Source organism: Carcharodon carcharias, chromosome 34, assembly GCF_017639515.1.
Source record: "Carcharodon carcharias isolate sCarCar2 chromosome 34, sCarCar2.pri, whole genome shotgun sequence".
Taxonomy (NCBI): Eukaryota; Metazoa; Chordata; class Chondrichthyes; order Lamniformes; family Lamnidae; genus Carcharodon; species Carcharodon carcharias.
This window is the reverse complement of record NC_054500.1, coordinates 20,332,833-20,346,904: the sequence shown is the minus strand read 5'-3', so window position 1 is coordinate 20,346,904 and position 14,072 is coordinate 20,332,833. Positions and strand designations below refer to the sequence as shown.

Genomic DNA, 14,072 nt, shown 5'->3' with positions numbered 1-14,072 from the left:
TTCTTCTGAAGATCAGTCGTACGGACTCAAAACGTTAACTCTGTTTCTCCCTCCACAGACGCTGTCAGACCTGCTGAGTTTTTCCAGCACTTTCTGTTTTTATTTCAGATTTCCAGCATCCGCGGTATTTTGCTTTTATCTTAGAAAACATTTCAATCCCTGCCCTTTCAGACACCAGAACGTGACACAGAATATTTTTAGATTATTTTCTATATTATTTAATGTAAAAAAATAAAATTTGTAAGAAATTATGTACAAAAGTGTGTGACCTGTACAACTCTATTTCCAACGCAATCAAAAACATCCCAAAGAGCAGCAACAGAATAAAGTATTTCAGCTAATTCCATGGACTGAGTAGTCCAATGCCATTCCTTCTTGGACTGACATATGAAATATGATTTTGGGGCAATTATAAAGATGGTGCCAGATTATTTTCCCCATGTTGCTTGGTACACCAACAATCTTTCTCCCATCCCCATCTTGTCTCTTCAGAGCTCTCAATGGCTGTAACTGAGACCCGTAAAACATCATCCCCTATTGTTTAGGAGGGAGGTGACCCCTTAACTCTGTGATGCTTCAGGCAGTGAATAGGGACCTGGACCCTTTCCTGCCTGGGAGAGTAGATCTCATTACATAAAAGGCAAGTCTATTTATAGATAACATTGAGCCCATGTGATATCCTGGGCTGGTTTCCGAGGGCGGTAATGAAGAATTCCCCAGTCTATTTTTAACCCTTTGTTGCCCCTGGGTTTTTCTCTGACATTATGCCACGCTCAGGAGATTACATGGCTGTATGGGATAGGTGGGAAGTGTCCTAGTCAAGATGAGGCATAGGGCAGGCTAGATGGACTAACGACACTTTTCCTGTCAGTTCCAACCCATTAGGGCTGGACTTTCCACTGGCAGATACTCTCGCTTGGATACAATTCATCTTTGGATACTGTCTTTGTCCGATTCACTACTGCCTGTTTTGTCTGACTACCTGAAGATAAATTTATACTCCCCGCACCCCCTCCACTCCCCCCATCCACCCATGACAATACACGCAAGTCGGAATTCACATCATAAAGCTTAACAGAGCATATCAAAACAATTTGTCATCCTTTTCTCCATCAGTCTTTACACAAACCAAAATATTTAACTTCCACTTCAAACTTTCTGATAGTCGTGTACAAGTCGACAGTGAGTTCTCAATTCATCCCAGTCTTCAATGTGTAGATATGAATGAAAGCATTAGTGTCCATTTTTGCCTGTGATGAGTTGGCAACTTTCCACGTGTGATGTAGTTGGGTATTCAGGGTTGGCAATGACCAAGAGGGGAGAGCAGGCATGAGGATCCTGGCATATCACCAGCTCAACGACGTGTTGGGAAAGGGCCAATGAGAGGCATCAGACCACACAAAACACGTGTCCAAGGGCCTGTTGGTGTGGTTGATGTGATGTTTGGGAGAGTCAGGCTCATTCGTGTTATTGAAACCCTGAGAAATTCCACCGTGCCCCCACCCTCAACCGTCATGAAGTTAAAACTGCTAAACCCTCAGGGAGAAGTTGCTAAGACAATGCCTTGTCACGTGATTCACGTCTTGGCCCATTTACTCTGCGGCTCACCCCAATCCTGAGAAGAGCCTTCAACTCTGACGCCTGCCTTAGGTGAGGGTAGCGGTTCAGCATCATGCAGCAAAGCTCAGTAGAAACTGGCTTGAGGCACCACCTCTCTTTCCAGTCAAAGAAGGGACCTTCATCCCAAGGCAAGATTTGAACCCAAGTTGCTGAGGTTACAGGATAGCCTCTGGGCCATCGCACCACCCAACACCGTTGGCTTTGCGTTTATGCCATGAGCAATCTCGCAACCAATCTTGGTGCCCGATTGGTGAGACTGGATGGGAGGAGGGGTCTTAAAGCCGCCTTTTCTTCAGTCTCACCTCTTGTCAGTTTATGAAATCCTGAACTCTCAGTTCAGTGGCCCACAAAAAGAGTGACCCAGTCCTTCCTCATGGGGACATTTTTTTCTATTCATGAGCTTGTCTCGAGTTAGCCCTTGTAGCCAGCAGTCACCTCGCAGGTGGTTAACCACTGCAACAATGGCGGGGCTAAACGGAAATGAGGGGAGGATGTCACCTCCCCCACAATCAAGTAAAACAAGTTAACATACTTGCTCCTAGTCATGGCTATGGGAAACAAAAAGCCAGGGGAAAAGTCTTTAGTCAAGATACTCCGTTCATTCCTGCCCTATGTTTGTGCGTCATCCAGCCTCTCTTCTGTGTGAGCTGGTGCTTCTCTCCCTCCACCCGCCCCCACAAACACCTTTAGCAGCCTCTCTTAAGGCACTGGCTTCAAAGTTGCAGTGAGCTACATGGAGCTACAGTTCGGTACACTCAGCAACTTGAAGTGTGGCGGAGAACTTCTTGAAGTGTGGCGGAGAACATCTTGAAGTGTGGTGGTTGGTTCTCAAGATGCCCACACCTCTTTGGGGATTGAAGGAAGAATGGGGGCGAGGAGCGATGGGGGTGGATAGGGAGACGATGACACTGAACCCACAGTCCGCTGGTAGTTCCCCTTTGATGATACAATCATTGTCTTAGTTGCAATGTAAGCCAGTGCACAGCACCGAGTGTGCTGTGCATTCAGTGGAGAGAATGGCCTCTAATTTGAAGATCATCATAATCTAGGGGCATCTGTAAGGCAGGAATCAGAAGCAGATTAGTATTTTTTTGTTATAACCCCGCCTCATCTTTTCCCCTCCCCTGAGAGTGCCATCACCCACCATTCCAGGTTTTTTTTGTTGAGTAAGGGCAGTAAAGGTTATGGAGTCATGGCAGGTAAATGGAATTAAAAAGCAGATCAGTTGTGATCTCACTGAATGGCGAACAGGCTCAAGGAGCTGAATGGCCTCCTAATCTTCTTACGTTTCATCAATACTCCCTTTGGTACCTCAACCAAATAGCTAGTCTTTGTGTTTGAGCCTAAATGGGGCATTGTCCAAATCTTTGGCCCTTGTTGACCATGTAACAATGTTCCATGGCATGAGAAAGTATAAATCCCTCCGAGCACTGTTCCCATCCATGCCCGGCGGCTAATTGCCAACAAGGACTGGTTACGCAGAGTGACCTATTTCCATGTTGTAACTTCTACGCTTATTAAATTGTTGGAACATAGATCTTGTACTAATTTAGGATTTATCCAACAATGGGGCAACAATGCACAGAACACATTTACCCAAACCTACAGGCCCATGTAATTCAGACTAGAATAAACCTGTAAGTCAGAAATCTAATGGGAAAATAGGGTTGAGCCAGATTGCTAGACTTCAGTCTTCTGTTAAGGCCCTGGCTTAGGAAGAGCCTGGCTATTCCACTGTGAGTGCATCACAGCTTTGTCCAACCCTATCTTCACCCAACGCCCACACTCCCAAGAGACTGGAGCATAAAATCTAGACCTGACACCCTAGTGCAGTACTGAGGGAGTGCTGCATCAACGGAGGCGTCAGCCTTCGGATGAAGCGTTAAAATGAGGCCCCACAGGTGGCCGCAAAATATCCCATGGTCACAATCTCAAAGATGTCTCCCCGGTGTCTTGGCCAATATTTATCCCAACAATCACCACTAAAACATATGAGCTGGTCATTATTGCATTTCTGTTTGTGGATCTTGCTATGTACAAATTGTCTGTCTATTTCATACATTACAATAGTGACGCCAAAAGTATTTCAATGGCTGTAAAGGGCTTTGAAAGAAAGAAAGGTTTGCATTTATACAGCACCTTTCATGACCAAAGGATATCTCAAAGCACCTTACAGTCAATTAAGTACTTTGGGATGTCCTGAGGTTATAAAAGTTGCTACAGAAATGCATTTCTTTCCTTCATTCTCATGCTTGCGTAGATCATACTCTAGAGTGGGATTGTCCCTTCCCTGACTTTCTTTCTTCTTTGTAGTTCAAGGTGGATAGAGGTATCTCACTATATGCACACACCACTAAATAATTGGGTAGTGCTGAAGAAAAGAGACATTCTGTCAAAGCTTTTCATCTTGCACTCATCAGGACAGATTTGTAAGAATACCAAATCTCAAAGGAAGCAACAATTTATACTGCATGAGATGAGTGCGTTGATTGGTTGGGAAGTGGACTCTGATTGGTAGAGGCATTGCCATGGAGGAGGTACCAGGGAACAGTTAACTGCCAAGCTTTTGTTTAAATTCAAACCAGGCAGGTTGACTCTGATAAACAATCGATGGCCATGTTTATTAGCAATCTTATGGGGAGAGACTCACCTCACAGTCTGATCGGGCATCCCACTCTGCCTCAGAGTCCGAATCGGAAGACTCATACAGTGGGATCAGCGAGGAGTTGGTCAGCTGGGAAAGCTGCTCCCGGATCACCAGGTCCGGCCGTCCGGCCGTCAGGTGGAAGGCTGTGCAGCTGTTGTACATCAGCCGGTTCACATCCACCCCGCGTTCAATGAGGAGCTGCACCACTTCTCGATGCTGGAACTCAACTGCCAGATGCAGGGGCGTCCTCCCGCTGCTCGGTTCCTGTTGGAGGAGCCACAGGGAAAAAGGTTACGATTCATTCCAACTGCAAAATTACCGCTGGGATTTCAGCAAGATGAGAGAAAGGCAGTCCGTCTTACGCACCCACCACTCCACGCGGCCGCCCCCACCCATCAACTCTTTGTTTCACCCCTGCCCCCATCCTGAAGACACCAACTCAAATGTGTAGAGGGTTTTATGGGATCTTGCTGTGCGCAAAAATTCCCCACACACCAAAAGCTGGCCTGTGGGATCTTGCTGTGTTCCAAACTCCCCACGCACCAGCAGCTGGCTTGTGGGATCTTGCTGTGCACAAAATTGCCTGCACCGCGTTTCCCACATTACAGCAGGTGAGATGTTCAAATGAGGCCCTATTCTGCCCTGGAAGGTGAAAGATTCCATGGCCACTGCCCCAAGGAAGGGCTGGGGAGTCTCCACAGTGTCCTTGGGCTAATATCTATCCCTCCACCGACATAAGAACATAAAAAATAGGAGCAGGAGTCGACCAAACAGCCCAGCGATCCTGTCCTGCCATTCAATGTGACCATGGCTGACCTGGGGCTTCACCTCCACTTTCCCGCCCACTCTCTTTGATTACTTGAGAGACCAAGAATCTGTCTAAAAACAGATGATCTGGTCATTTGTCATATTGCTGTTTGTGGGAGCTTGCTGTGCACAAATTGGCTGCCTACAACAGTGGCTGAACTTCAAAAAGTACTTCATTGGCTGTAGAGTACTTTCTGAGGCTGTGAAAGGCGCTAATGCTCTGGAGATACATGTTCAAATCCCACCCTCAGTGGCTGGGAAAATTTAAATTCAATTAATAATAAATCGGGAATAAAATGCTGGTCCCATTAACACCAGTCATATTGTTTTAAAAACCCATATGGTTCACTAATGTCCTTTAGGGAAGGAAATCTGCTGTCCTTACTTGGTCTGGCCTACCTGTGACTCCAGACCCACAGCAATGTGGTTGACTCTTAACACCCCTTGCAAGCCACTTAGATCAAGGCCAATTAGGGATGGTACTAGATGCTGACCAGTGATGCTCATAACCCAGGAACAAATTTTTAAAAAGCCTTTCCTTTGTCAAAAAGATTACTGTAGCCCATACTGTTGTGTAGGTACACCATACACTGAGGAAGAGGTCTTGTGGCGCATTGGGTAATGTCCCTGCATCTGAGCCAGAAACTCCAGGTTCAAGTCCCTCTCCAGGACTGGATGGCCAAGGAAGGTGTGTTCATAATGTGGCCGAAACAGGCTGAGTATCAACCTGCAAATCCTTCCAACTGATGGTAAGAGTGGGAGAGATTCCTGGTCAGCCATGTGATGGGAAGAACATTGGAGACCCTACCATCACTATCCATAGCTCCAGACTACAAGGTGCATGTAAATGTTTGTGTTGCCACTGCAACAGGGACTGCCTGAGTGAACTGTAACACCACAACAGCATGTGCAGCTTGGAAGGTGAGTGGGAGACTTACCTGAGCGTTAATGTTGGCTCCTGAAGACAGCAGTTGCTCCACTGTTTCACAGTCACCTTTCATTGCTGCAATGTGAAGACATGTGTGACCTGTAATGGAAGGAGACCAGCCTTTAACACTCAGCTCCCAGTGAGGCACATACATATGAACCCATACTCTACTAGGTTCCCTTGCCACCAGGTGAGTAGAAAACTCCATTCTCTGGACTATCCTGAGTGAGCTGAACTCGGTTTGGGCACTTAATTGGTCTCAGCAGCCCAAGGTTAGTGGTTGGGGTGGGATATCAGTAGTCACCAAAGGGAAGTGCGTTTGCCTGTGCACACAAATCAGGTAAGGACAGGATCAGACTTGTGATGCTCCTGCTGTTGAATAGTCTTAATAACTGTACAGGGTTGCACACAAGGAACAACAGGCTGGGTCAATTAGCAAGAGTCCCCCACCCCCCAGTGCTGGTATAATTGTACGCCAGCAAGGAGTCAGGGACTTACACAGAATGTACAACACAGTAACAGGATGTTTGGCCTAACTCTGTGCTGATGTTTATACTTCATATGAATCTCTTCCCATTCCACCCACCTCACCTCAGCCTCTCTTTCTATCCCTTTTTCCCTCATGAACTAATCTAGTTTCATTTTTGAAAGCATCTAAGCTATTTGGCTCGCCCAGTTCCTGTGGTGGTGAGTTCCACATTCTAACCACAGGCTGAATAAAGAAATTTCCCCTTAGTTTCCTCTCCGATTTATCAATGACTTCTTTAAACCTACGGCCCCTAGTTTTGGATTCTCCCACAAAAGGAACCTTTCTCCCACCATCGACTATTTTCAGAACCTCCATCAGGTATGAGCACTTGGCATGTCATAACATTCAAGGCTATGGGCCAAGTGCTGGTAAATGGGATTAGGTAGGTAGCTCAGGTGTTTCTCACATGTCGGTGCAGACTCGATGGGCTGAAGGGCCTCTTCTGTGCTGTGTGATTCTGTGATCCTCTACAGCTTCTTCACTCCAAAGAAAAAACACCTAACCTGTTTAATCCTTCCTGATAGCCACAATGTCTCAGTTCTGGTACTATCCCTGTAAATCATTATTGCACTTTCTCCAACACTTCTTTTAAAATCAAGTTGTTGCGCACAGCCTGTATTTTGCGTACGGCTCCTTTAAATGCATGGCTCTACCCACGCATTGTTTGGCACAGAACAGGATCTGCACGGCACCTTTCACTGCGCACCCACGGCAGCTTTGTGGGAGCAGTACTTCCATGACCTTTTGAAGGTGTAGAGACCAGGAGCGTGCAGTCGGGAGAGAGTTGGTGAGAAAGGAGGACCGTCGCTCAGCCTCATGGCATCGCCAGTCGTGCGTCGCTGTTATCTATTCTGCAACACGCGGGTGTGTGGGCCCAATAAGCAAGCAAATAAGTTACCGCAGTAATTGCGCTGTTCCAGATCTTGCGCCAGGCGCTGTTGCATGAAGTCGCTGGTGCCCGTCAGGTTCAGGAGCGAGTTAACGCAGTCCAGGTCTCCCTGTTCGCAGGCCAGATGCAATGCGGTATTCCCGAAGGTGTCCAAACTCTCCAGGTTCGCCCCAGCCTGCGCCAGCTCCCTGGCCACGCCTGGCATCCTCATGATCACCGACAAATGCAAAGGGCTCTGGAAAAACGGGAGGAAGTAAAGGATGAGTGAGATTGCCAGAGAAATAGAAGGCAGGTTACCCATGCCATGGGCGCAAAGATAAAGCGAATAAATCTCCGAGAAAACGGCAGTTTACAGGCGTCGGGAGGGGTGTGATTTTTTTTTTTCAAATATATTCTTTCATGAGATGTGGGCATTGCTGTCAAGGCTAGTATTCATCACCCATCCCTAATCACCTGTGAACTGAGTGGCTTGCTTGGCCAGTTCAAAGGTCAACCACATTGCTTGGGTCACCTGTTGGCCAGGCCAGGTCTGAATGACAGATTTCCTTCCCTGAAGGGCTTTGTGGGGCAGATGGGTTTTTAAACAACAATCAGTGATAATTATCATGGTCACTATTGATCAATTCCAGATTTATTAATGGGATTTAAGTTCCACCCACTTCCGTGGTGGAATTTGACCGCCTGCCCCCAGGGCATTAACCTGGGCCTCTGGAATACTAGTCTAGGGATATTCCCACTACACAATCACCTGGAACGCTAACTCACCCCATTCTGCTTTGGATGCTGTCGGCCCTGTGTAATCATGCATGGAAGGCCATTCGGCCCATGGTCTCTGTGCCAGCTCTTTGAGAGATCAAGGATGGCACACACCTACGCCTGCTTTGTTATTCCAGTATTTGCTACTTTCGTTCATGCAAAATAGATGCTGTCCCCCTTTTAAGGCTGAAGGAATTAATTGCTTCACCATCTGCCCACCTCGCAAAACACCCTCAACCAGTACCAATTAACTACCTCCGCTATTGTAGGAGGGGTGATTAAAAGGTTGGTCAAGGATGGTCTTATACGGGTAAAGGAAGTTAGGTGGGCAGTTTTAGGGAGGGAATCCCAGATCTTGGAGACTGGATATCCAAAGGCATGGCCCCCAATGGCGGGTCATTGAGAGTGGGGATGTGCAAGAGAATCCTATAGGAGTGCAGATATATCCTGGAGGGTTGTAGAGTTGGGGGGAAGTTACAGAGATAGGGAGGGGTGAGTCCGCGGACAGAATTTCAAAATTTTGAAAGGGGGGGGGGAGGGGGGGGGGTGGTGGTGGTAGTGGTGGTGGTGGTGGTGAGCTTTTTAAACTTGAGGTGTTGCTGGACAGGGAGACAGTGTAGTCAGCGAGCACGGGGGGTGTGGAGGGTGAATGGGACTCTGCAAGCAATATAGAGCAACAGAGTTTTGACTGAGCTCAAGTTTACAGAGGATGAAGGATGGGAAGTCGAGCAGGAGGGTATTGGATTTGGTCGCATCGAGAGGAAAATAAGGCTTGGAAAATTTAATCCCATCTTCAACTTTACTGCTCAAATCCACAATTGCTACAGCGAAAGAGCTGGTCCTTTGCAAAATTTAATTTAGTGCAAGCATTTTAATTTTGAGACGTTGGCGGACAGGGAGCATGGTGGGGGAGGGGGGGGTAGGGGGGAGGGTGGGTGTTGACTGGGATCAGGTAGTTAGGGATACTGCAGCAGAGCTCCTTCTTTCTAAGTCTCTTCTCAAAAACACCTGCGGGGCAAAGAGGGAGACTTACCTGTCGGGACTTGTTGCAAACGTCTATAACAGATGGTTCAGACCACAGAAGGAAACTGGCAATGTCCGGGCGCTGGTGCAGGATTGCCAAATGGAGAAACCTGAGAGAAAGGAGAAAGAGAGAGCGAGAGAAGAGAAGAGAAATTACTAACAGAGGATCAGGATGAAAACGCACAGGGTACAAATTTCCCAAGAAATCGCAGTCCTGCCCCGCCTTGAGTGCTTCCCGCTTTGGATGTGAATAATTATTTCCACATCAGCTGGCAGCAGCACAGTGAAAACCAAGCACGGGCGAAGTATTGACGCATCATTTAAACCTAAGGGGAATTCCAGAATCAACTTTAACTGGAAATGAGACCATTGGTTTCATAAGTGGAGAAGGGAAGTTAAAAGCACTTTATGTTACACCTGGAACTTTGTTTCCTTTTTATCCAATTTTGTCCCTCATGCCTCGCTCATCCGAACGCCAACAACAACTTGCATTGCCTTTAAATGGGGTCAGATGTCCCAAGGAGCGATCTCAGTCAATAGTTGGCACTAACAACCTGCATTTAAATAGTGCCTTAACCGTCCTGAGGTGCTTGACAAGTGCTATCATGCAAAATCTGACACTGAGCCAAATCTAAGGAGATATTAGGACAGAGGACCAAGAGTTGGGTGAAAGAACATCTTAGAGGAGGAAAGAGAGGCGGTGAGGGGCAGGGATTTAGGGAGGGAATTCCACCTCATAGGGCATTATTAGGACATTAGCAAGAAGATATTAAATCTCTTGAGCACCTCTTATTTCCTTCACCCCACAATTGGTGGCCGTACCTTCAGCTGCCTAGGCCCCGAGCTCTGAAAATCTCTCCCTAAACCTCTCCACCTCTCCTCCTTCAAGAACCCTCCTTAATACCTACCCCTTTGACTTAAGCTTTCTGATTGCCTGCCCAAGGTGTGGCTTGGGACATTTTTCACTTGATGTTGAAGGTACTGTACAAATGCAAGCTGACACTGCAGAGGGCTGCACACCCTCCTTTTGCCCGTGTTAATGGGCGAGAAGTGGTCACCCAGATTTGGGGAAGTCACTGAACTAGCACGTGTCCACGGGGGTCAAAGGTCGCCGAAACATGAACAAATGTGCAGGTGAGTCATTTCGTTCGAGGTCATGAGTGTTTCACTTCTACGACAGTCATTCTGTGACCTCTCAGGGGGGGTGATGGTATTTTATTTTCCTGTGAGCATTCCTATCAAGGAATTTCCACCTGGGTTTCCCCAGCGGACAGTGTGTGAAAAAAAATTGGCTGCCTACCTTGAAACCCAGCCAGATCATAACACAAATAGCCCACATTCACTCGCTAGTCTATTCTGAGTTAGCTAATCTGATTCAGGGTAACTACTATCAGGGATAGAAGGCGGGAGTCCCTGACTTAATAACATATCATACAGTGTAAGAATAGCACAGCTACTCTTATGTACCTGCCTGGAACCTGTTATAGCAAAGTGAGTACGCTCCCAAATATTTATTTGTGAATGTGGGTTAGCAACACTAGGGTGAGAAATGATGACTCATGTATTGTTGTAGCACAGACGTGCTAAACTTGCTTTGTACAAGAACAGACCATCTCTATCTCCACAGCTCTGAAACCTGCTCTCAACCCACAGGCAGGCCATTTAGGAATACCCAAGGAAACGTAGGGAACTTTCCCAACATTTCCATGTAGGGAATTTCCTTGGACTTCATCAAAAAAGGCAGGGACTTTTACCTACAGTGCATGGGATGCTTTAAGAAAACAGGAACAAGATGACTGTGGAAATTACTTAGAATGTACAGTGGAGAAACAGACCATTCGGCCCACGTGGTCCGTGACAGTGTTTAAGCTTCACACGAGTCTCCTCCCATCCCTACTTCACCCTCGCCCTATCAGCATATCCTTCTTTCTCTTTCTCCCTCACTCACATGCTCATCTGGCTTCTCCTTAAATGCACCTCTGCTATTTGCCTCCTTGTGGTAGCGAGTTCCACATTCTCACCACTCTCTGGGCAAAGAGGTTCCCCCCCTCCCCGAGTACCCCATCGGGCTTATTAGCGATTACCTTATATTTATGGTGCCTAGTTCTGGTCTTTCACACCAGGGGAAACATCTCCTCTACTTCCACCCCGTCAAACCCTTCCATAATTTTTAATGACCTCTATCAGGTCGCTCCCATAACCTTCTCTTTGTGAAGAAAAAAGAACCTTAGCCTCTTTAGTCATTCTGCATTCTTATAACCTCAGTTAGAATGCGTTTGCTTCCATATTTCATTGCATTTGTTAGAGGGGGAAAAATAGTACGGACAGTGCCAAATATTGCCCGAGATCACTCCGTGGGATATTTGACCACATTTAAAGGCGATATATCAATGCAAGTTGTTGTTGTTGTGGTTTGGATGAGAGAGGCATGAGGGACGAAATTGGATAAAAAAGAAACAAAATTCCAGATGTAACAGAATGTTCTTTTAACTTCCCTTCTCCTCTTATGAAACTAATTGGCTCATTTCCAGTAAAAGTTGATTGACGATTGAAAGCAATCATGTTTTAATAGTGTGGTGGATGTTGAGATAACTAAATGATGTCCTCGGCCCCTGAGTTAATGAGGTGTGGGAGGAAATCAGTTAGTGTTTCCCAGTCCTGATCATTAACCAGTGAAACCTTCCAGAGCCACGACCTCTACCATCTAGAAGGACAAGGGCAGCAGACACATGGGGAACACCACCACCTGGAAGTTCCCCTCCAAGCCACTCACCATCCTGACTTGGAAATATATCGGCTGTTCCTTCACTGTCGCTGAGTCAAAATCTTGGAACTCCCTCCCTAACAGCACTGTGGGTGTACCTACACCACATGGACTGCAGCGGTTCAAGAAGACAGCTCACCCCCACCTTCTCAAGGGCAATTAAATGGCAATTAATGCTGGTCTTGCCAAGAGCACTCACATCCCATGAACCAATAAAAAAAATGGCAGCTGGAATTTTGGGATTTGGTTGCAAATGGTCTCCACACTCAAACTGCCCATCGACAGTCTATTTGGACACCCCTGAGATCAACCATGAATGGCAGAACAGGCTCAAAGGGCTGAATGTATTCATCATGTATTTCCCCAGGGCCTGGAGTGAAGGTATCAGGTTGATCTGTTTAATCAGGCTCACTGTTAAGATAAATTCATTCTGATTAGGGAGGTTGCATCACTCCCTTGTCTCGCGCTCTCCCACACACATTCTTCAACACTCTTTGCCCTTTGTGTCTCCATCTTAGAAGAAGTTAAACCTCCCCCTTTCATTCTTATCCGATTGCACATTACCTCCCTATAGTCAAGGCAAGAACACATGTATCAAAGGGGACTGATCTGCATCAAACAAAACTGGATTAACCAGACCAGAAGCTAGACTTAGGAAGTCAGCCAGGAGCCCTCTGAGTAAGAAGGTCATGAGTTCAGGTCCCACTCCAGAGTCTTAAGCTCAAAGTTCCAGGCCGACATTCCCAGTTGCAGTACCAAGGGAGTGCTGCACCATCAGAGCTGCTGACTTTCAAACGAGACGTTAAACCCGAGGCCCCGTCTGCTAATATAAAATAAAAACAGAAAATGCTGGGGGGAGAAACTCAGTAGGTCTGACAGCGTCAGTGGAAAGAGAAACAGAGTTAACGTTTCGAGTCTGTGAGACTCTTCTTCAGAGACCTGACTCGAAACGTTAACTCTGTTTCTCTCACCACAGAGGCTGCCAGACCCACTGAGCTTTTCCAGCATTTTCTGATTTTATTTCAGATTTCCAGCACCCGCAGTATTTTGCTTTTATTTCAGCCCCTGCTGCTAACTCAGGTGGATGTAAAACATATGTTTTCAAAAGAGTTCTCCTTTCCATCTTGGCCAACATTTATCCCTCAGCCAAAATCACTAAAACAGATTATCTGATCATTATCACATTTCCGCTGTGGGATCTTGCTGTGCACAAATTGGCTTCCACGTTTCCTACATTACAACAGTGACTACATTTTTTTTAAAAAAAACATACTTCAAATGGGGCAGCCTAAGGTCGGGAAGGGGCACAATATTAAATTATTTCTTAAATAATCCCTAACTTAAAAGTTAGTTTCAAACCTCAAATAGTTTCTCAAATAATCCCTAGTTCAAAAATTAAGTTTCAAACCTCAAATAAGTTGCTTCTCAAAGAACCCCCCAGCTTTAAAAAGTTAAGTTTCAAACCTCAGAAATTCCTTGTTTCCCCCATTCAGGCAAATTGGAAAGGGGGCTGTGTTTTATCGGCAGGCCAGTACAATCGGAAACTTACGTGTCCCCATCTTCACTCCTGAACATGGTCCAGCTCTGGGTCGGTTTCTGCTCTTCCACACTGGCACAGCTGACATTCAGATTCCTCATCTGGTCTGTGACACTGCCCAGGGTCTCGTCCGCTTCTTGCATGGAGTCGATCCCACTGTCCAGCCTCTCCCCCTCGAGCCCCAGCTTTGTATCCAAAGGTTTGACATTTCTGCGCCGGATCCTGTCAGTTTCCTGACCTCTGAAATTGACGGAGGGGTCAGCCATCTCCTTTTCATTCATAAAAGCAACGAAAAGGTTGCTGTAGCTATTTTTTTTTTAGGCTACTTTTGTAGACAGACCACACACACACATACACCCCTCTTGAATATTACTCTCAAACTGAGAATCAGCAAAGGTAGGCGGAGACACTTATATACAAATATAAAAACCCCGCCTCCCTTTTCTGATTAGAATAGGGGAATACCACATGCGTGAATCCGGGTGCTTTTTTAGATGTGACTAATTTTATTACTGTACTTTACTGTCCTTTTTAAACCCCCCCTGTCACCTTTTTACCAGTTTCCTCATCTT

At 46.4% G+C, this 14,072-nt stretch overlaps 1 protein-coding gene across 1 annotated transcript; it reads right to left on the bottom strand.

The window, feature by feature from the left end:
* Positions 1-200: 200 nt before the first annotated feature.
* LOC121272487 (NF-kappa-B inhibitor alpha-like) lies at positions 201-13,869 on the bottom strand. Its single transcript, XM_041179087.1, has 6 exons — positions 13,513-13,869; positions 9,210-9,309; positions 7,430-7,655; positions 6,013-6,101; positions 4,271-4,531; positions 201-2,675 (listed from the first exon to the last, which is right to left on the bottom strand). The coding sequence occupies exons 1-6, from the start codon at positions 13,779-13,781 to the stop codon at positions 2,625-2,627; spliced, it is 996 nt and encodes a 331-aa protein (XP_041035021.1). The 5' UTR covers positions 13,782-13,869; the 3' UTR covers positions 201-2,624.
* Positions 13,870-14,072: the final 203 nt, after the last annotated feature.

What these genes read in the sequence shown, in the direction of transcription:
- LOC121272487 (XM_041179087.1), bottom strand. Translation starts at nt 13,781, where the DNA reads ATGAATGAAAAGGAGATGGCTGACCCCTCCGTCAATTTCAGAGGTCAG. An exon ending in GAGCCAACATTAACGCTCAG is followed by an intron (nt 4,532 to 6,012) that starts GTAAGTCTCCCA and finishes CTCCTCCAACAG; the next exon opens with GAACCGAGCAGCGGGAGGAC. An exon ending in ATGCCCGATCAGACTGTGAG is followed by an intron (nt 2,676 to 4,270) that starts GTGAGTCTCTCC and finishes CCTGCCTTACAG; the next exon opens with ATGCCCCTAGATTATGATGA.